Source organism: Clarias gariepinus, chromosome 21 (assembly GCF_024256425.1).
Source record: "Clarias gariepinus isolate MV-2021 ecotype Netherlands chromosome 21, CGAR_prim_01v2, whole genome shotgun sequence".
Classification (NCBI taxonomy): domain Eukaryota; kingdom Metazoa; phylum Chordata; class Actinopteri; order Siluriformes; family Clariidae; genus Clarias; species Clarias gariepinus.
Window position 1 is genome coordinate 17,147,888 of NC_071120.1, and position 23,417 is coordinate 17,171,304.

The following is a 23,417-nucleotide window of genomic DNA, read 5'->3' on the forward strand; positions in this document are numbered from 1 at the left end:
AATAAAGATAAGCAATTAGGTGAATACCATACACATATACTCAAAGCAACAGTCATGGTCTTTATATGAGTTTGAAATGTACACAGCAGTAGCTTTCCCAGGTCAGAGATAAGGCACACAGACGCACACACGCATGGCACATTAAGTATGTGTAATCATTGAGTAATCATTGTATTATTTTTTACTTTTTTACTCACACTCTCATCCTGTGTTATACTTTTTTAGTGTTTAATTTATACCTGGCAAGGTGTACCTTTAATGAGAACCAGGCTCAAAATTAGAGTTAGCTACCTGAATGCCTGATCATACAAGGAATTAGTTTTGGGGTTTAAAGTGCATACTTACAGTACACTCACAAAAACACTAAACTACAGTGCTGGACATAAACACAACAGTGACAGAGTTATAGGCTACACAACCCTAATGACAGATACCACATGAGTGCAAACATAACATAATCTTAATGAGCACTCACACAGAACACTCTGTAAACAAAAGACATTCTTACAAACCACTCACACAGGACAGGACCCTTAATGTCCTTAAGGGCCAGGAATTGATCTTTTATTATAACTTATATTATAGAGGTGCACAAGATTCACCAAGTAACAGTGCATTTTAGGATCTTTATTTGTGAAAGTGTACACTTGTGTATAAAACTTCAGGCCATCAGCAATGTATTAAAAGGTGTCCGGAGCATGCATCACACTCTTCACCAGGTATGAGGCATAGATAGGTAGACGGATGGAGATAATAATGCGTTATTAGGAAGTTTTGTTTTTTTTTTGCGTTCATTAAAACACGGGAGTGATGTGATGTGATGTGAGCCCGCCCCCACTTCATGAGTAAACCCGATTAGTTGTCGTGGCGCGGAGAGGGCGAGGGAGAGGCACGCGCCGCTGACTGAGGGGGAGAGAAGTGCACGAGCGGAGCAGAGCTGAACATCCTTCAGCTGCAGCCTCTACCGGTAGACGCGAACGGCGCGAGAGAGACACACACATACACACTTAAACACACACATATACACCAGCTTCACGCGACACTCCCGCTGCCGTTTTCGGTTCACACAAAGCGACACTCTTGCCCGCGTGGCGTGTTGTTTGTGTTCCTCTTCTTTGTTTTTTGTTTTGTTTTTTTGTTTTGTCTTTTGAGTTTCTTCCAAATCCGTGGTGGATTTAAAAAACAAAAAAACAAAAAACAACAAAAAAAGCTAAGCGAAGGTCCCAAGTCCACCCCGGTTTCCCAAGACGCCTTTCCGCGTTCTGTCACTCCGGCGGGAAGGACGGACGCTCCACCGGCTACATTTCATACAGAATGAAGTAAGTAACGTCACATGACAACGACAATAACACTATTTGCGTCTGTACTTCTTATGAGTTACAATTTGTGTGTCTTGTCACTGTAACCTGTGATTGTGTGTTTTAGTGTTAGAGTTATCCAGGAGCTGAGTAGACTCGCGCGCGTGCCATTTCCAAATAAAAGTTGTTAGGTTCTCGAGCGTCAACCGTTACATCGCAGCCCTCACGCGCCGCTAAATTAGCATTTTTAGCACAAAATACAGTAGACACTTCGCCTATTTTTCTGGAGAAAACTTAGCTTAAAAATCTGTAAGAGGTCTGACCCTGACAGATAGAAGTACCTGAACGCTTAAAACACCAAGAGGAAACAGGAATTATATCTTCAGAGCCGAGGATTAATATAAAATAAATGATTTTTAAATGTAGAGCAGCGCCTTTAATGGCCTTATTATTACGAATATAACGGGAAGAGATGAACGGGGTCACAGCAGACACCGGTGTTGCACTGCTTTGCTCACATCTTCTCCTTTTTAACTTATTCATGGTAAAACCCTACACCTGTTATATATATATATATATATATATATATATATATATATATATATATACACACACACAATTTCTGTCATATGAAAACGCGAAAAAAAAAGTTTGTACCTCAGATTAGTTTTTTTTACATTTGGACTGAAAGTCTTGAACCAGGCTATGAAAATAGGTGCTTATTATTACTGTACTACTACATTTAGTCTTTTTTTAAGAGATAAATAAATACATTGATTATATGTTTCCAAGTTTTATCATTTTTTATTGAACACAAATTATTTAAAAAGGCTTGTCTACAAGGTTATTTTTGTCATTAAAATGAGTTAACAGTTCCATATATTTTTGTTATTTATTTATTTTGTAATTAATTTGAATTGAATATTAACATCATGATTTAATTATCTTTTATTAATTTAAACAAAGCTGCTTATATGAAAATATAGTGTTAAAAGTGCAGTTAAGGCCGAATAAGCACATATTTATTTTAAACACCGTGTATGTCATAGTTATGACAGTATGTTTTAGTTAATGCTCTAATTATTACAATAGCAATGTTCCGTATATTAACCTTTACATGTCTAAAAGTCACAGAGAAAGTTAGAAAGATGTAAACGCATAATAAGCTGAGGATATAATTTGGCTAAAAATTTTAACTGCAAACAGTAAAGTTCATAAAATGTGTTATTAAAGTCGAATATAAATATTGCCCGTGATAATATTCCGGTGCATGTGTGTTGAGTTTGATTTCTCTTATTGCCTTTGACGCTTTACTTAAACAGGTTACCACAAAATATCACAGTTTGACAGAATAATTAAAGAAGGTTTATTAGTAATGTGTGATCCGGGTTATGAAGTCAGATGATTGAGAGTACTTTTGAGCATCGTACCGTATCTATATTGAAAATTTAGGCGGCAAGGTTTAAGGTTTGGCTGTAAACACACTGCCTGGATAAGATGATGATTTATATATATATATATATATATATATATATATATATAAAATATGTGACCTCAGACACACTGTGTGAACCCGTATGCTCACAAACTAAGTCCAGTCAGTGAAGCTGTGCTTTGCGTGTATGCTTTGCCTGTGTGTGTGTGTGTGTGTGTGTGTGTGTGTGTGTGTGGGTGTCTCTACATGCATGTTTGTCTCACCTGTTGTTCTCTTGGGAATTAGTGTTTGGCTAATCTGCCCAGGAGGAAGGTGAACACACTCACATGTTAACATTAAGATATACAAAAAGCTTCTCTCTCTCTCTTTCTCTTGCTCTCTCTCTCTTTCTCTTTCTCTCTTTTACACACACGCACACGCGCACACACACACACACACACACACACACACACAGAGGTCCTCCTCAGACCTGTCGTCTCCGGGAAATCACTAGGGATTTTGCCAGTGTCGATTCACAAAACCAACAGTGACAACATGGCCTTACAGTTAGTTCTCCCAAAGAGCGGGATTAGGTCCACACGTGTCACTAGGATTGGCTAGAGGACCTAAACCGATTGTCAGGGGCAAGGGGCACACAGTATATATCTGTCGCACAATACGGTAACAGTGTAACACCTGCTAGGGATTCTACTCTTTGGACTTTCGCAGTAGCCCTGTTTTAATATACTGATCATCTTTTAAACAATTGTAATTGTGCTTGGATGTCTAATTAGCAAGAGAGTATCATACAGGCATTCCTGTTCATCTTTAAACGCTTTCCATTTAAATTTAACATTCCCAGAATCAAACTATTTAATAGCTCACGTTATTATGCTTCAGAGTTTAGTTTAGGAATAGTCCATAAATGTTTGTCAAGGGCATGAAGAGTTTACAAAAATGTTTCCATTTGCGATTTCAGATTGGCAAGATCTAGTGGTAATTAGTAATTAGAAGTAATTGCACTTTTCTTGCCCAGAGGTAAGGAAATCAGTGTGTCTTGCAGTTTTTTTGACTGCATATTTATCTTTTGCACAAAGGGGAGCCTTCTTATAAAGTACTTCATGGTGGCACATGTGAGTGAAATGTATTTGTTAAACCCGAACGATTTTCACTGTCGATTGAGCAGAATTTATCTCGAGTGCCTTGCCATCACTCTATGATCTTTGCCTTCGAGGTTAGCGAATGTTTATTTTTAAGGCTTAAGCTTGGAGGCAAACGCATAAGTTGCTATAAGTTTCCAGAGCAAACAGGTGATTAAGTCAGTCCAAGAAAAAAAAAAGTTTTAATTTATTATTAAAGTTTATTTACTGGAGCTGTTTGTAAGATTTGTGTAAATTAAAAAATGTTTTTTTATCTTTTTTTTTATTTTGAAGTATTGTCTTATTATTTAATTTTAAGAAGCATGCTTGAGACCTGTAATTACAAACTACATAATCTTGTCCTGGTGACTTTCGTCACTCCGCTTGCCTTTATCTTGGAATTAACAGTGATGCCTGGCAATCACTGCTAATGTGTTCTTTCAGTGTAACAGGGAAAAGAGAATGAGGTTTGTTCGTAAGGGATGTCTGCAAGATCACAGTGGAATTAAACAGCCTCTGATGTCTGCTTACATTGTAAAACATAACTCAGAATCTTTCTGCATAGCATAGATCTGAGAAGTGCTTATGTGTGACATTCTGGCATGTGTTACAGGGTCATTCTCCTGCTATAGAGCATTGCTGTGTCCATGCGCGCGTGTGTGTGTGTTTGTGTGTGTGTGTGTGTGCATGCACTTGGGTGGAGTCCTGTGAGGTGTGTGCAGGGAGGTGGGGTGGGCGGCACGACTGTGCAGGAGTTTGGTACATTTTTGTCTGTGTTTTTGTACGCGCAGACAGAGGAGAGCTGTGAAAGACGACAGAGCCTACTTGAAAGAGGCTGTGTGATAGAGAAGGCGGTGCGTATTGATGTGTGAGTGAATGTGTACGTGGTTATGAAGACAGCATGACTCCAGTTTTCTCATCCATGCGACCCACATCGAGCCCTGAATCTCGCTGCACTAAGAGCTCGGCCGAAGTTTCGTTCGAAGTAGCACTGTAAAGTACTGAAGGAACCTCCTGTTTGCTCCTGGGCCTTCTGTGAACACGCGCATGCATGGCACTGGGTGGTCTGAAAACTCAAAACTCCTGGCCTTCCTCACGACTATTTGATATTACCAGTGATGTCCGAATGTCCTGTTTATGCAAAGTTATGAGAGAGGAGAGAAGAATGGGAGCAGATAAGAGAGAAACACAGAGATAAGAATTTGTTTAAATATTGGATCAAGAAGAAGCCTTGAAGAAGATAATATTTACTTTTTTTCTTCCTCTTTTCTAACGCATATGTGCTTACTGCCAATGTGAGCATCCAATAATTAAAGGCGCCAGACTCCCATTTGAGGCCGTGTCTGTTTGTTGATATTTTATTTTTGGTAGCTGACCCTATTAAAGAAATGAAACTTAAAGGCTGATGACATCTCAGATATACGCTTAAACCAGCTCCCTGAGATCCTGCCTTTGTGGTTATCCTGGACACTTGGCGAAACCCTCGTGGTACTGCCACACCTTCTTTTTTACGTATTCAGCGTAGTGTATGTGTCAAGTGCACCTTTCTGCAAGAGAGACTCTAGGCAAAGCAGTAGCATGTCACAGAACTGTCGCTGTGCTGGCTAATGCCCAAGAAATGCTGAAAAATATGAAAAAAAAAAAGATATGCAGAAGGAAGTGTGTATGGAGGGGTATTAGAGGGGGGATGCTGAAATATTTTCCAGTGAATGTAATTTATCTTTGTCAGTGGGGGCAGCATAGCCCTGTCACTCTGTAACATCCTCTGGTGGGAGTGAAGGAGGGGGACAGAGGGCCTTCTGTGTTTCGGCCAGGAGCAGCATCCATTTGAAAAGCCGCCGTCAGACCAGCGCGGAGGATATTTTTAGTAGATCCTGTCTCCACAATGGGCTCGGAAGGTGGAGGCCCTTGAGTCTCCTTTTTTTTTTTTTTAAAGGAGGTCGTGACGCAGTTATTTTATCACGTACTGTAGTCAGTTTACTGAGTAACTCTACTGGGACGAAACACGGCAAACGTGAATCACCTTTCCAGTTTAAGTGTAGAGAGTTAAAGGGTAAAGTTTTTGTTCAGTTTCTGGGTGGGTTTTAGACAGCGCATGCACTGCATTAGTTCAGGCTTTCGTGTGTTTTCGCAGCACACACCTGTATATACTTCTATCTGCAGCTTTATCAGCGACACCCTGTCATCGAAGCAGGGGGCTGGAGTGGCAAGAGAAAAAGATGCGCAGCAGTGGACGTGCTCTGTGAGTGGGGCAGAAGAAGGGAGTGAGAAAGAAAAGGAAGGAGGGAGAGAGAAAGCGGAGAGGCGTGTGAGGGGCTGGCGTTATGACACTTCATGCCTTTGTGTTTGGGGTGGCTGCTGTACAGGGCCCTTCAACAGGCTGTCACCTCGCGGCCCATCAAATCAGCCTGCTTCTGCTTCTGCGTTTGCTTCTGGCTCTTTCCTTCAGGCTGATGTAGCCTTAAATCTGCAGAGAGAGAGAGAGAAACTTTAATTCATACTTTAGCTGATTAATAGAGTTTTTTAAAATCATTTAAATTGTTTGACTTCTCGAGTTGTTTGAGAGAAAATCTCACGAGCAACACAGCCGCTTTAGAATTGTCATAAATGACTTTTCTGAGAAGTGGTTATGGTCTGGACTGATGTAAAACTGTCCATTGTTAAGGTAACAAGTAACTGATTAGATGTTTAAATTCCTTTTTCCTTACTTTTCATTTACTTCCGTCATAGTTAAATAAAAATTTCCTTAGATTCGTTTTATTTAAATCCCCACACTAATGTTGGCGCTTATTTAGCAAAATAAATATCTTTTGCTATATATCATGTATTGTGAAATGTCTCCCCAATCCTTATGTAACAAACATCTGAGTTTCCATTATACTTTTAGACTTTTTTGCATTTATAAAATTGCTGAGAAAGAGAGCAGGCCTTTCAGAGTGTGGATTTAAATCGATCAGCGGTGACTTGCACTCTGTCTTTTAAAATCATTGTTTTCAACAATTGTTTACGACAAACACTTTGAATGCCTTGAACAAGTTTGAAAATAGAGTGGGCAAATTAAGCTTAATAAAAATGTCTCTGTGAGATTCTTTCGTTTGTTCTTTCTTTTTTCTTTCTTTCTTTTCTTGTCTGCAGTGTACTTTGATGTATGACTTTTCTTCCAGTAGTTCCTCCAAAGTGCAGCCAATGATGTCATTAATTTTATTACAGATGCACTGTCTGGAAAAAGGAGAGAAGGAAAGAAGGGGGGAGAGAGAAAGAGAGAGGAAATGTACAGCGCAGAGTTGTATGCATAATGAATGAGAGGAGCACTTCATTTGAAACTTCAAGGTTTGCTGGGAGAGCAGTAAAGAGAAGAGAATGATTAGAGCAAAGAAAGATAAAAAAATACAAAAAGAAGGAAGGAGAGAAGGAGAAAGACTGAGAGAGAGAGATGCGAAAGTGAGAGGGACCTTGCTTCTTTCTGAATGAGTGGACTTGCGGGGGTGGTTGCGTTCACCTGCAGCTGCTCCTGTAGGCCCCAGTGGAAAAACAAATAACCTTGTGTGGTTATAACCGTGTGTGTATGTTTGTGATGCGTGTGTGTTCAACCCTGACAATCAGGGAGCACCAGTGTCAGAGTGCAGGTAGCACGGGCACGGTATTAAGCCTACTAGCTCGCCCGCGGCCCGTGCTTCCTAAACAGTGCCTTCCCGACAGAAATATCTCAGCCGTGCGATTGACTTTCCTCCCCTCGTGTTCGCCCACGCTCGGCTCGTCCCGTGTGCGCGCCGGTGGCTACCTGTGTGAGCTCGCAGTATTGTTGAGTTAAAAATGGTCGCTGTATTATTTTTGGACCAGAGCTGCGAATCGGTTTAAAAATAGCAGAGGAAGTGAGGGGATACATGCCGAGACTCTGGCTACCTTAGCAGTTCCGCTGACATCCAGCAGCCGTGTCTCTCTCTCGCTCTCTCTCTTTTTCTCCCTCTCTCTCTCTCTCTCTGTCTTTTTCTCTCCCTCTCTTCCTGTTTCTCATGCTCTTCATTTGGTCTTGCTCATTTTATATATACATGCTACAATTTTTCCCAACCACATAAACCACCGCTGCATGTTTTAAAAGAGGTGTTAATAAAGGCAAGCTCGCATAGATGCAATCAGTTTCATGTCCACAACATATGCATAATTTATTTATATACAAGAAATATTTATTTCCATTTCTTCATAAACTCTGCGGACTGAAATCCGCTTGCTAAGTTGCTCACCCACCACCTATACACTAGGTGTGGGTTGATATGACAATATGCTGCTGTTATTGCAAGAAATTACATCACGTTATGCTTTTTTGCGAACGCATTGTGGGGATCATGTGTATATGTAGAACACTGCAAACTTCTTAAAGAGTTTTCAGCCAGCTGTGGAGAGCGTGAAGGCAACAAGCTCATGAATAAAATATTATAAAGCTGATTAAACATACGGTTCTTACAATTTGGCATGGCTTTGTTGGCGCATTGCGTGTTTTGCAACTTGGTGGCAAGCCTCAGTACAACCAAAGATTAAACTATACGCGCAGAGTACCGTGTAAGCGTCTTCAAGCCCACCCCACCCCAGGAAAACACTATGATAGAATATGATGTAAACTTTGTGTTTTTACTCCGAAGACATTTCAGGGTGTGGCTTAATATTAATATCTGTTTGGCGGAAAAATAAAATGCTGTTGACATGTACTGGGTGTAAACAGCTTTGTGAGAGCATTATTATTATTATTATTTTTTATCTTCTTCAGTAGTCTAGCATGTGGGAAACGTTCAGAATTGGACTTAACAACGTAGCGAGATTGCAGGTCACTTTGAAACGATCCTTACAGATTCGCACACTCTGTCCGTGTCTCCTCCAGGGACATTCTTTAGGCCAGTGAATCATGATGAGCTCGAAGGGCAGAGACAGAGACACTGACAACCCGAATGATACAGAGAGATACAGAGTGGACGACGGGCCCGTGCCCACTTCCTGTCACCTTTGAAATAAATACGTCTGACTAAATACACACAGTGTTTGGTGTTTTGTTTCAGGCCACGCCTCTGCTTTTGAGGGAACGAAAAACTGCACCGAAACAAGCATCCTGATTTAGGTATTTCCTCTCCATGCTCTCAGGCCTAGGCTCACTGACTTCTTCAGAAATTTAAATCAAGTGTCCTCGTCAAGCCTAGGTAGTAACTAGGCAGTCTTTTAATCCTCCCACCTCCTCTCTCATCCATCCATCTCACTGTCTGCGCCTTTGTGCGTTAATTAATCTGGCCACTTTCAGAATGCACATGATTTTTCTTACCAAGCAAGGAAAGTGCCTTATTTTCATTTATTATTATTTTTTTTAGCAGAACGCTGCCATGCAGCATGTTGATGACCCATTTCTCAGATTGTTCAGAAAACAAGAGCAATGTGAAATCCTTAGGGATTACCCTACACAGCAGAGCGCGTGCAAGAGAGACAGTGAGTGCAATAGAAAAGGAAGAACAATTGTTAATTTCCAGTGGGATGTGGATTTGATTTATTTCAATTGCCCTCTTCTTTCTTCTCTATGCTAAATAACCACCCTCACACACATATACACACATACACACACACACACACACTCACACACACAACCCCCTGCATCTCCATCCTCCACAAATGTTAGCACGGATTAGCTTCCGCTGTTGCAATAGCCCCCTCGGTTAACTACATGTGTAATGAGTTGTTTATTTGGGATAATGCGCAGCAGGAGCGCTGGCCCAAGCGCTGCAGCCAGGAGCAGACTGAGGCACACTGAAGCAGAGTCAGGGATATGTTGGAGGAAACAACGACGACAGAAAAAATGGAGTTATCTGTGCGAGCAAGGGATGACGATCAGTCAGGAGGGGGGTTTCGCCAAGTGAGTAGTCTCTCTTGCATTCTCAGTCCATCCCGGAGTCAAACGACCTCAGGACTTTTCTCAGGGTGGAGAAAGACAAAAAAAAAAGGAGGGCCAATAGCTCGGAAAACACACTCATGTCAACAAAAAGGGAAAGCAAAGTTCACAGAAGAGGGAATGAGGGATGTGTGCCCAGCAGTGGTGTAAGGGAGTGGAAAAGACTGTGGGTGCGAGTAAGGATGATGGAGGGAAGGAGGGAGAGGAAGAGGAGGGAGAGACGGGTTCTGCTATCATTAGCCGAAGGGGACAGGCGAGGTTATGTGAACGGTGCAGCTGGAGAGGGTGCAGAGGGAATTGGTGCATGTCTCTGCGCTGAGTGGCTGAGGCCTTGTGAACCAGCTTCCCTCCCCCTTCTACGCAGCCTGCACTTTCCCAAAGCAAGCCAAAAAAAACTAAAAAAAAAACTAAAAACTAAAAAGTAGCAAAGATGGAGGGGATAAGCTTCTGGAGCGGAGTCCAAAACACACATACATACACACTTGATTTATACACCACTGACTGTAGGCACTTGCCTCTCCTTGTTTTCTCTCCTCTTGTTATCAGCCGGATCAAGAAACACATGGTATTCAGTGAGAGCTAGCGATTAGCGTCAGAATAACAGTAATTAGAAGGGTCATTATTTTTGATACCCTCCCCCAAATAAAGATGTAGTAGCCCTCTTTTTCTTTCTTCATTTCAACAGTTTTTGAAATCTGCCTTGCTGCCGTGCTTTATGCCTTTTTTTCACGGTGCCATTACGGAGAAAATGAACAAGAAGCACAAGGCAACGCTAATCAGCACAGAGCATCAGACAGGCTAAAAACCCAAACTTTCCTTGTCACCATTTTGTGATCTCATGCAAGAAAACAGAAAGGAAAAAAAAAAAAAAAAACACGCCTGCCACAGCTGCGAGACATGAGAACACTGCAAAGGAGGCTATGCAAATGTGCGCAGGCCCGCCACCGTATCCGACAACAAGGAAAAAATACGTACACAATACACATCATAGTTCACAAGCGTCTCCTACAGAAAAAAAGGCAGAATGATGCTTTGAGAGGAAAAGTGATATAAAATATGTCACGGAAGTTTCTTTTTTTTCTTCACACAGGAGAAGCCTATTGTAAAAGGCCAGTTAAGAAGGTAAAGTGTAGAATTTTTTACGGTAACGATGTTGAGTTCACTTACAGATGTTACCAGAAGGAGAAAAAAAAACATACAATAAACCATACAGATTTTTCAATATCAGTCAGGTCATGCATCATTTGCTGTATGCAAAAATATGAGGGCTGATGTGTTAGTAATCTGGAGATTTGAAACTCACTCTGAGGGTCTGTGTGTTTGTAGGATATGGGCGTAAGTCAATTTAAAATGCTTAACCCGCTCTCCAGTCTCATTCTGAAGTGTTAAATATCAACACAGCGCATCAAATCCAACCAGTGTTTGCTCCTCTCTTGAGCGTTTGCTTTTTTTTTTTTTTTTGGTCTGGTTGATTCGCCACAGCTGTGTGGACTCTTTAATCAGACGCTATCTTTTTGCCCATTTACCCCACCACCCTTTCACTGTCCCACCCCCCACCCCGCTTATAGGCCTTCCTTTTCCCCTAACGCATTTTAATTGGTTGCTTTCTGTGACAAATTACGAGGGCTCGCTTTGATGAGGTCGGGCCGAGTTGTTGCCAGAACGGAGCGCGCCCGGCGTTTGCGGCGTTTGCCGACTTCTTTCACCACTACAAACACGCCATGGAGTGGAGAGGGGGAGAAGGGAGGAGGGTTTGCTGGTCCCATAATGAAAGACTAGGGATTGGGTTGGCCCCGGGGGATGCCATATTCCTTCCTTCACACTTTACGCCACGGGTCTGGAAGTATCGATGCCATTCTTAGAAAGTTGAGAGGAGTTCTTTGAGTTTTAGGTGTTTTTATGGTTTAAAAATAGTGTTATGATCTGACTTGGCCAAGTGATGAATAATGAGTATGACAGCATAAAGAGGATATGGGTTTTACTTTCCTCATTACTAATAGACAGGAAATTACATATAGAGAAGTAACCTCACGTAGACCAGTTGAGGGGTAGAGCAAGAATGTAAGGGGGAGACAAAGAAAAATGGCAGCCATGTTGCTTGTTTAGACAAACCCCAACTGTAAAAATCAGAGTTAAATGATGCGAGAGATCAACAGTGCAGCAGTGCTCTCGACAATCAGCCCAATCAGCTTGTGGTAATGCTGAAACAACTGTGACATCATGGCGGAAAACAGGAGGCGGAGGGATGACTGTATAGCTTTTTACACAAGGAGAGTTTACAGCCTCTCCTCGATCTAGGTTACTTCATTTTTGTACAGCGCTTAGGGACTGAGGAAAGCAAGAGAGAACGATAAGGAAAAATAAAAAGTCCAAGTTATGAAGGACATCCTTGTCGAAGAGCCATGCCTAAAAGAGAATGGTTTCTCTTTTAACCTTTTTCAGACAAAAAGTCTGGGATGAAACATGTAACGTCTGACGTAACAATGACCTGTGACTCTATGATGAATTTGTGCTTGTATATTTTGGCCCTGGGGGTACATTTTTGTACACTGATTTTGAAATATTTCCCCATCAGAACCTGCTGTAAAAGTTCTTAAAGTCACATAATTTGTTTTACGGAGGCAAACGTGAACAGATAAAGGAGCAGTTGTTACAGTTACAGTTGCTTAGTTACTTAGTAACTTGTACAATTATACTAGATTATGCATTTAATATACTAATTACATGGAAAAAAAATTTAGCACCCAGGAATGTACATGTGTATTATTGGCAGATTTATTCCAGGTTTTGTTTGTTCGCTATAGATATACTGCAACTAAACCAAAACTTCTGGAAAAAGGCACTTTTACCATCTTTAGTGAATTACTCAATAGGAAAAAAAAGAACTGTGCAATCACTGAACATGCTGATTGATCAGGATAAAAGAGAAGGTTGCTTAACTTCCCTTTTCTTCCTCTCTCTGAGTTCTTGGCCAGGCATCAGAGGGAAGAAAAAGAAAAAAATTTTTTTTTGTAAAACACTTCAATATCAAGTGCCTCAGTGGCTTACTGTACATATTTGCCCCATGAAAAAAAAATATAGAAATATATAAATGGGAGAGAAAAAGAGGAAAAGAAGAGGCAGAAGTGAGAAGGAGGTACTTTGGCACCCGCTCTCTGAGTCTCTGAGCCACGTTAGCCTCTGGGCTTAATTGAAGCCAGGAGGGAGCGTTTAATAATTGCTGTCAGAAGATCAAATTTAATTCTCTTTTTCACAGGACTGCTGTAGGGTAGGGTGAAACAAATTGTCATCGGAGAGCTCCAAATGAACAAAGCTTTTAATTAGTCTGATTAGAATGCTGAGGTGGTGAGGGGGCCAAGGAGGAAGTGGCTGACAAAAAAAGTGCGATGAAATAATCAGAGGATCATCTAAGCCTGGAGACATGCCTCAACCCCTCGATGCCCCTCCGACCTGGCAACAAGGCGAACATCATAAGATGCTCTCATCCTTGGGTGATATCATAATTTGCTGATGTTACCAGGCCTCGTCTTTTCCAAGTGACACAGCTCAGGGCCGTGTTATTGTAGGGGCAAGATTACTCACCAAGCTAACATTGTATTTATTCCTGTCTTTTCTATTCACTATTCACAGCTTTTGTTTCATGCAACTTTTCTGGCTGATCAAAAGTGAACTCGTGATGTCCTATCTTTTTTTTTCTTATTATTTTATTGTGCAAGCCTCCAGCAGAGCTGTGGCTGCACCTGGATCTGGAGCCACTGTGCATGACGTGGTAGTGGTTAGACATTTGCTGATAAACACAGCTCTGCTCTTGCAGATGTGTGAGGAGAAAAACTCAAATGCCTGGTTGTGGTTCTTTAGGCAAATCACACATGCATCACTATTTTCCTGTAAAAAAAAAAAAAAAAAACCAAAAAAAATTAATTGCAAGTTCAGCATTTTTCCTTCTTGAGCAGGTCCTCATTGACTTTCTTACCATTTTTTACAAATTTCAAATTCAGTTTTTACATTAATGTGTCATGCTTGTGCTGTATCGTTGAACTCATCCACAAGTCCATGCAGTACAGCGTACAGCGTACTTATTTTAAACAGCTGTGGTTATGAGACACATTTAGTAATTTTATCTAAAACACTTCCTTCGCTCTTACCGGAACATTTTGAAGGATTTTATTTTGCATCCAAGTGGACAGTTATCGGTTACAAAGCTTTGTATCTCAGTGCTGAGCAGCTGCCTCATCCCTGACACATGTATCCAGCCACGGCGTCCTTGGGCGGCTTTGCAATGGCTAACTGACAGATGGCTCTCACCTGGCCTGTTTCACCCATGCTGGGCCACACTCACTGTTTACTGACTGAGTGAGGGACAAGGGTGCTGTCAGCGCCCCTTCATCCATCCAACCCTGTTGCTCCTTTGTGTGGTCACATGTTCCCAATGCAAGGCCGTATTTCATGAACGAGAACTACAGTAACTTTTTTAAATGTAAGATCACACTTTGTTTCTAGACATTTAAAAACAAATCATTTAACTGTAAGTCCTTAGAGATTTTGGAATTGGTGGATAAACATGTCAAATTTTCTCCTCATTTGATAAGAAAGTCTGGAACGTCTGGTGTTTTTTTATGAGGAGTCCGGAATGTTGTTTCACATAATAATAATTAAACAAAATGCACAGCTGATTGCAAGAGAGACAGGAGCTAAAGAACATTGCAGTGGAAGGCCCCTGAAAGAGCAGACTGTGTGGTGTAAATGAAACCTCTTCTTTTCCATCGAATACCCTAATCTCACATGGAGACTGAAAAGACCTATTCACCAAATACCGCTCTGCAGGACCGCAGCTCATCCATAATTTCACACAGTCGCTAATAAACCTCATACTCACATTTTTTAATATAACTTTTTGCACCATTTGTGAAAATCATAAAAGTATAGACTTACTACAGGTTTGTCATGTGCAATGCAGAGACTTAACTCTGATGTCATTAGTGTGTGATTTAATTTTATTTTTTAAGACGGTTCGTGTGTCAACTTTGTCAACTCTGCTGCCTTCTCGGCCCACAATCCCTTGCGTCCAGCTCTTGCATCAGAAAGTGGCCGTTTGGTTACGGTCAGCGGTGGTGGCGGCAGCCTCAACTCTCTTTCTTTCTGTTCATCTCTTCTTTTCTGGCTGGGAGAAGGAAGCGCAGGAGTTTTGGTTCCCATTTTGTGCACTCTGGAACAGTTTAGGAAAGGAAGCACCTTTACACCTTTGATTGTCTGTGGTTGCTGAAGTCATATCCTTCCTCTAGACTCTGTGTTTGTGCGAGTCTCTGTGTGTTTCCTGTTGCTCTGTCCAGTTGTGTTTGAAGGTAAGATCATTCCTGAAATACTGGTGTATAAAGAGTTTAATTTTAAAATGTAAAAAGTTTTAGAATCATTATCACGTTCCTCTTTCTCGAGCGCTAAATAAAATGGGGTCGAAGTCAATTCAGGTGCTTGATTTATCTTTCATTGCAGTATTTTAACATTGCTTAAGACCCACACATACAATCTTCCTAAGCTCAGAAGGTGGTAAAACGTCATGCTTCAAAAGCCCACGTTTATAAAGCCCGGCCCCGCCAACGAAATCTCCGGGTTCAGGTCACTCATCTCGTTGCGTGTTGGATGGACAGCAATGGTAGCCATTCGTCAGAGCTCGTATCTCTCCCAAACAGCCAGTACGACACTTAAGAGTCTGTGCATGTAATGACATTACAGAGACAATAGGCCTCCCAGGATCCACTCGCTGCGGCCCGCCTGTCTCCCTGTGCGCCATTAACTATCGCTGATAAACAGCTGCCTGTCTGCAAATAAGTGCATTAAATAAAATTGGCTCTAAGAAAATAAACGCAGTTAGGGGAGGAAGAAAATGTGCTTTAGGGATTAAGCGAGAAGAGGAGGGAACAGAAAAAAAAAGACTTCCAAGTGTGAGACTTGACTAGAGATTGTCCTAACACGCAAATTATTCAGAAGATCCATTGAAGCCGTTTTTTTTTCGTCTCTTCAAGGAAATGGGAGTTTATTTGAAAAGTGCGAGGGTTTATTTAACGTATCGCACACCTCCTAAAAGGTTTACTTATGACACTGTAATATGTTATTTTAAATCTCTGCGACCACATTTCCCCGTGAGGATAGAGGGTACTTGCCTTTTTTCACGCACATGCTATTACCAAATACGTTGCAGATGTGCAGGCGAGAGAGAGAGAGAGCGAGACGACTTTGGTGAGAGTGCGAGCCCAGATGGGTAACAAGGTATCCGGCGTGGCCTGACACAGGGTCCCGCTGGAGATTTCATAATCATGATTTAAAGGTTTTGACCTGTAGGTGTCAAGGATTGTAATATGACCTGTAGGTGTCATTAGGATTGTAATATGATACGACACCAGTCGTCGTCGTCGTCGTTTCAGCAGTGAAGTTTCATTAAAAGCTCATTAAGCGGACATGGCGTCCTAATGCACTTAACCAAGTATCTGATAAGCAAGCACGAGGAGTCATATTCACTCTTTCAGGACTTTGACAATACAATTGAGTGTAATTTTTTTTCCCTGTCTAAGTGGAACACTTGGGAATGAAACGACCCAGAATTGCGCCTGCTTTTGTTCGTACCCGTTGCCCTTTTAGCTCCAGTTTTCATCGAATGAGGGGGAAAATGGAAAGAAAGAAAAACTAAAATGCCTAGCAGCTCATTACATCTCTGTACTGGCACTCGTTTTTCTCTTTGTCTTTCTTTGTTTTTTTTTATTCCCTTCTCACTCTCTTCTTCTCCAGCATTCTTATTTGTGGCAGTAAAAAAAGAGGTGTAGTTAACAGATGGGAGGGTCAGCAGCACCACTTCTCTCTCTCTCTCTCTCTCTTTCTTTCTCCCTTGAGAGACCTGGCTCATCTCTCTTTTTATCATCGTCTCGGTTTCTTCCATGTTCTCTTCATGTTTTACTCGTTTCTGCTGTCCTTGCAGTCACACTTACATAAGGACATTATCAAACTAAGCTTTCATCGCTGTCCTATGGCATCCACTGTGACCTCGCTCGCACTAAGCCAAGGATCTCACTCTTGGCTCTGTCTTGTCTTCCTCCTCCTTCTCTTCCTCCTCATACGCTTTGGCCATGGATTAGTAAATTGGCTTAACAAAGTCTCTCTCTCTCTCTCTCTCTCTCTCTCTCTCTCTGTCCTTTTCTATCTCTGTCTATCTGTTAGTCTTTAAACACACATTGTCTACACACCCAGTCCCACGTACTATATGCTGCTTGTTCTCATCAGGGCAGCCACACTTGTGTGGGAAGATCAGTCTTCCCAGTGTCTGTGTGTATGTGTGTGTGTGTGTGTGTGTGTGTGTGTGTGTGTGTGTGTGTGTGGTTGACAGAGTTGTTTTACCAGCTGTGCTCATGTCTACACAGTAGTTCATCGTTCTAGTGTAAATTGGATAGCGCTCATCTGTGGCAATCTAAAATGAGGATGATGATGATAATGGTGTGTGTGTGTGTGTGTGTGTGTGTGTGTGCGTGCGCTTAAAACATTAACTGTTTTGCTATTTCACTACCCCTTAAAAATTTTACTGAACACCCTGACAAACCAGGAAGAACAAAAATTATTTAATTAACAGGAGCACTCCTTCGAGTCATGCATACTGTAAATAAAGCAAACAAGCTCTCTGAATTTAGTTTTTAGCCTAATTGTTCACCAGACACAATTGAGAACCAGATAGCGTGGCTCGTGCCAGCTTCCTCTGTAAATATTTACCCAGCAATCCAGTCGTTATCACCAGCTTGTCTCCGGGTTGTTTTGCTCCTTGTTTAACAGTAGTCCTTCAAACAATCATCATGCTAGCTTTAATTCTGCCACACAGGTGCTAATACGCGCTCTTGCTAACAGCTCTGGCAAAGTGTGATGAGCGGCGTGCAGATGCTAATAAAGCACAACACTACTGAGGCTCAGTGTTAATAGAGACCACAGAAGACAAACACCGCCTGATTATTAACAGCACTAAATTTTCTTTGTCTTGCAAAATGCACGTGTTTGACAAATGGGTTTTGGGACGGTCAGAAGAAATTCTAATAACTCTGTGTGGAATTTTATGTCGTAGCCACATGGCATGATATGGAGAAAACCGAGACAGCGATTTAATCGTGGCGTTCACATTACCAACGCAGACTCTCTCCTCTTTACAACGCTCTTTCTGATACGATGTCTTAACACCAAGCGAGATGTAGAGGGTTCGCGCATGCCTACGTTTCATACTTAAGTTTTCGAAATCTGCTTATCAAAGAAGAAGAGAGTCAGATGTGTAGACAGAGTGACACATCTTTCACACGTAGCGACATCAATGTCTCCGAGTCGTTCTGGCAGCTGCCTGGAAACGTGTTTCAGAAAGAGCCGGAAAGAAGAAGGGAAAAGAGCGAGAGAGAAGAAGAAGAAGAAAACAAGAAGAAGGTGAACGATAGAGAGGTTTTAATGCGACACTGCTGACAGCTTCGCTGCATTACACCCAGCCTAAATAATGGGATGCTCATTTGCATAACGAGGGACGTTATCACCTCTACTGTCAGAAGAAAACACAACAACACTTCTGCTGCTCCTCCCTGAGATGAATTGGGTTGGCCTACTTTACAGCGCCAGGGAGGTGCACTCGGCGTACACACGCACACACTCTCACGCACACATGTATGCACATCCACATACAACAAAAAGATAGCTGTTTGTGTTTCCTAGCTGCCTTAATATGTCTCAGAGATGAGACGGTTTACGGAAAGCCCTTTCAAACCGAGGGGGTCTCAGCGGGAGAGATGAGCCGTGAAGTGATTACAGGATCATGCTGGAGATAGACTTATCGAGTGTGTATTGTGAAACAAATCTGAACAGCCATTTTTTATCATTAGGTCCCCCTCTTTAGGATCTACTAATACCTGAATTATTACTTGTCGTGCTTAAGCGGAGAATCAAATGCAAAGTCAGTTCATTTTATTATTAGATTATATATTTCTTTTTAAATTAGTTGTCTTACAACTTGTAATACATGAGGTAGCATTTTCTAAGACTAGGATTTTTTTCCCCTTTAAAAAAAAATAAAAAAAACTAGATTCACATGCTGTTCAGCATGGCATAAATATTACATTGTGTGTGTGTGATTAGAGCCGTTAAGTTCGTGTCACCTCATAAAACCTTGTCAAAATCCGCGCGACTGCCGAGAGAGTGTGACAGTGCCGTCTCCCCTCATAGTCAGTGCAACGAAGTGCCTCTGATTTGCATGATATCGACAGTGAAAAACAGAGCTCTCTCACAAAAAATGTTGACAGATCCTTTTGTCTTTATTCGCCATCCCATGTGCTGAGATTATGCCTTTTTCTTCTTCTTCTTCTCCACTATCTGCCATAAAGCGTTTCTCTGTTTCTTTTTTTCTCTGTGTTAACACAGGTACAGCTGCTGGAATCTTTGAATTGAGTGGAGCAAGTACAGAGAAGAAAGCCTGGTTTGAAGAAACACGCAAAAGCAACAAAAAAAACAAAACAAGGAGAGACAAGGCCATCGATTTATTTGGTGAAACGAGAGAGTGAAGAAAGAAACGGGACGATGGGGAGAAAAAAGATTCAGATCACGCGGATTATGGACGAGCGCAACAGACAGGTAAGATGCACCAGTCAATGCTTTTATATATATATATATATATATATATAATGCCTAATTCAGATGATTTCAACAACTTTCAGGAGTGGCGCACTTTTATACTGAAACGATTCTTTAAAAATAGCACCAGCGGCTCTCGACACCCTTCATATGGCCTGTGGCCGACGTGCCACCCGCTGTAGCTAATGTCAGTGAAAGATTATTTTAGCAGGGTGAGTACAGAGTGGGAGGGAGGGGAGCACAAACAAACAGACAAACAACCTCTAAGGCACGCAGAGAGAGAAATTGGGAGGTGGGCGGATCTTTGGGGCCGCACCACTTGGCCCAGTAGTTTTCCTTTTACGGATCAGGTTGTAGGTGGAGGCCAATGAGATATACGCCTTTAGCATGACATCACACTTGCGGCTCATGTGGCCATTTCATAGTTATTGTTTTTTTTTCTTTTTCTTTTATAGACTGGTAATTTTCCACATATCCTCAGCTTCTCGTCTGTAATGAAGTACCCTTCAAAGACAATGAAATGACTGTAATCATTATGTTCGGGGATGAATTATATAGTCATGGCTACTGTAGGTTTAGCTATTTATCCTCTGAATGATTTTATTTTGGATTAAAAGTAGGTTACTAATATGAGTCTTTTCATGACCTAAACACCCAGGACATGAGACACCAGCCAGCCAGGGCTGCAAACACAGACAGATACCATATCTAACAAATTCTGTACTTGTATCGATTATAGTGGTGCCAGTAACATAGGTACTTGTTTTACAGCAAGATCAATGAGCTCTTCTCTTCTCTGCGCGTCTGATGTTTATGCTCGGCGGCTGCCAGAGAAATAGGAGTTTAAAGGTGCCTTCAGAGGGCAATCTGTCAAAGGCAGCAAGCTCGAGAGAGACTCTAGGGTTAGTTTCACTCATTGTGAACTTTATTTTGTATATAAAAAAAAAAGAAACACCTCTTCTTGCGACTTGTAGCCAACAGTTTTAATGGCATGAAACTGGTCCGCACTCCAGTTAACGACTGCTGTCTGGACTTTGTGAAGAGCTGATCAATTATTGAAGGCGGAACGAGGGGCAGAGGAAGAGTGAGGGAGAGAAGAGGAAGAGGAGAGTGGAAAGTAATGGGTGTGTCAGGCGGCACAGACGGCAGGGGAACGGTGGCATTAGTCATTTGGCACTCGTGGGTTGAGTGAGTTCTCCCCCCTGAGGAAACCAGAGGCTCACATGTACAAGGCGGAGAAGCAAAGATTCGCACAAATGAGTCAAAGCCCTTATCATACCAGCAGTCTCTTCTTGTTTTTTTCTTCTGTCTGCTGTGAAAAGAAATACATCTCTAGTAATCTTTAAATAATCCGAAGACTGCGTTCAGAAATTCCAGTTTACCTGCTTGATTATTTTTGCAGTTTAATAAAGAAAAACATGTTTAGATAAGACTCTTTCAATGCATTGTTTCTTTATTCAGTAACTGTTCATTATAGGTGTGTTAAGTTAAACTCGTGAAGTAGAAATGGCCAGGGTAAAGGCGTAGTTTCTTTGATGAATAGCCACAATAGAAGAGGAGAGAGAAGGAAAAAGGAAAGAGAGCAAGAAGGATGCATGGTCTAGGTCAGGATGTTTTTGGGGGAGGCTATCATATTGCACAGAAAGCATCCTGTCCTGGTGTTATCACTGCTCTCTTTCCTTCTTTCTCTTGCTGTCCTTCTCTTACTCTCTCACTTTTTCTCCCTCAAGATCAGAGATTGATACAGGAAGGACACCTGATGAGAGTCGATGCCCCAGCTTTCCGGGACTTGAGATTCAAGAGGGAGAAGGAGAGGGCAAAGTGAGGCAATAAGAAAAACTGAGAAACTTTTAGGATTTTATTTAGAAAAGAGGAAGTGGCTTCATACCTTATCAGTAAATATGGTTTTGATGAAAATAATACCAGCTATAGTGATAGTGACAAGTTTAAAGCAGCGATAAGAAAAAGTGTGCAGTATTATCATTACACTGTCAAAAAATAATCTGCACGAAGTTGTTGTGTGCAGATGTGGCCTATAAAAGGTCTTTAAAAAGAGCCGTCTTTCCTCATCAAGATCTTTGACTGACTGTAGCAAAGCACTGAGTTCTGTGTGATAGAAGGAAACCATGAAGACAGACATCACAAGACAAGAATGAAGGACCTTTGACTCACAACCTTTTTTTTTTCTCTCTCCTCCCCTCTGCTCTCAATTTGTTGAAGTCGTGGCTGGGCCTTTGCATATTTTCACTTCCCCTTTAAGGAAATCTTTCCATACCAAAGCAAAATAAACAGCTGCCCGCTTCAATGGTGTTACCTTTGGTGCAACATTCTTAAGATGTTTGCAGGCTTTCATGCGAATACCATCACATTCAGTGTTTGATGTTCCAGTTCCTCAGCAAATCCCCAGTTTTATCACTGAAAGAAAAACCTAATGGTTAAATTAGTAGAAAAAAAATTCAGCTAAAATAGGCAAAGTTTTAGCTCCAGTCTCAAAGAACATGTATAGAGATCTGTGTTTACATCGTTGTTGGTTTTCTTTCACCCCTAACTTGAGTGGCAAGTGTGTAGCTGGCCACCCTGCCTGCTTTGCCTTGCTTGCAGGCACCGGGACCCTCATCGCCCTGGGCGGCCACTTGGACCCCCCACCTCCACCACCCGCGAAAACACTTCCCCAGAGCATGGCCAGTTGACTGACTGCCCGGACAGCCACACAGGGCATTAGTGTGCGAAGCCTGGCGACTTGCCCTCCGGCCACTCAAACACTTTCCCGGGCGCATCAACATGAAAAGATTCCCTGTGTGCTAAAACGCACAAGCTACGTACCATGCTACCTCGCTGCTCAGCTATCCCTCACTGAATTCTCGATCGATCCTGCAGCTATTCGTTCTTATAGAGGTTTTCTAAAAGGGTAAATGAGAAGGTGACATTGGTTCACAGCTGAATCAAATGGAATCGTTCTGAGCAAGATGCCTCACTGCCAGTCGGGAAGCAGCCGCATCGGAGTCGGCTGTAATTGGGTCTAATGGAGGGTGGCTAATTCAGGGTTGTGATCCATCTGGCCAGGTGGTGAGACAAACTTGGGTCAGGTCAACAGAGGCCAGGGAGGAAGTGGCCCCTGATGGCAGTGGGCAGGATAAGGGATGTCATTAGTCATAGAAAGGATAAATGGTTTGCAGCTGACCCATTGTGCATCAAGAAGATGAAGAAGACGACGTTTTTTTGGCATATTCCTACAGAAGTGATGTTTTTTATGAGGTTAATATGGATTAATACGAGGGAAGTTACATCATGTATTTCAATTTAAAAAATGAACATGACTTTATTGGCAACTTAATTCATTGTGTTGCTTGTATTTTAGCTGTTTAGCGTTTAGGGTATAACCACGGCATCTTCAAGACACAGTTGATTAAAAAAATCTTACCTACAATAAACAAGACAAAAAGTGGGAATAAGTGATTTACATTTTGACGGGGCCAACTAATATTTATATAATAGTGTGCTTATACAGTAACTTTATAAGTGACACAAGTTCTCCTAAACACCATAAGGATCATGATGTAACCGAGATTTAGCTTAGACTTCCAACTTTACACTGAGTACAGTTTCTCTTCGTCTGCGCTGCATGGTGGATTGATGGCATTGAGCTGGAGCCGGATCTCAGCACTCGTGACAACAGAGACATCTCTCCAATCAACAGTGGTGAGGTGCGAAACAGTTTGAGTGAAATTAACAGCAGGAAAATAATGAGGCCCTCTGGGTATCCCGTCACCCCTACTCACCTTCCTCCGATTCTCACCTTGCTCCTCTGATCGTTTCCTCTGCGTCTGTCTCCTCAAAAAATACACAGCACTTAGTTCTTCTTCTTCTTCTTCTTCTTCTTTCTTTCTTCTTCCTCTTCTCTCTGCTTTTTTTTTTAAAGAATTCTCCAAATTAGTCTTCTTTGAATTGGATCTCCACAAATTCTGAACTTCCTCTTGGGTTAATTGTTATTCCCTCTTTTCTTATTATTATTG

At 41.7% G+C, this 23,417-nt stretch overlaps 1 protein-coding gene across 4 annotated transcripts in view; it reads left to right on the plus strand.

The window, feature by feature from the left end:
- The window catches only part of mef2cb (myocyte enhancer factor 2cb), a 65,544-nt gene that overhangs the window by 11,098 nt on the left and 31,029 nt on the right, over window positions 1-23,417 (plus strand). The window contains exons 1-2 of one of the 4 annotated variants that reach the window (XM_053480585.1): window positions 884-1,319; window positions 19,195-19,404. In XM_053480585.1, coding sequence (XP_053336560.1) covers window positions 19,351-19,404 — 54 coding nt within the window. In that variant the 5' untranslated portion in view covers window positions 884-1,319; window positions 19,195-19,350. Of the gene's footprint in view, window positions 1-883; window positions 1,320-19,194; window positions 19,405-23,417 lie in introns of those variants that run through there. The other 3 variants (XM_053480584.1, XM_053480582.1, XM_053480583.1) reach the window with 3 other exon arrangements.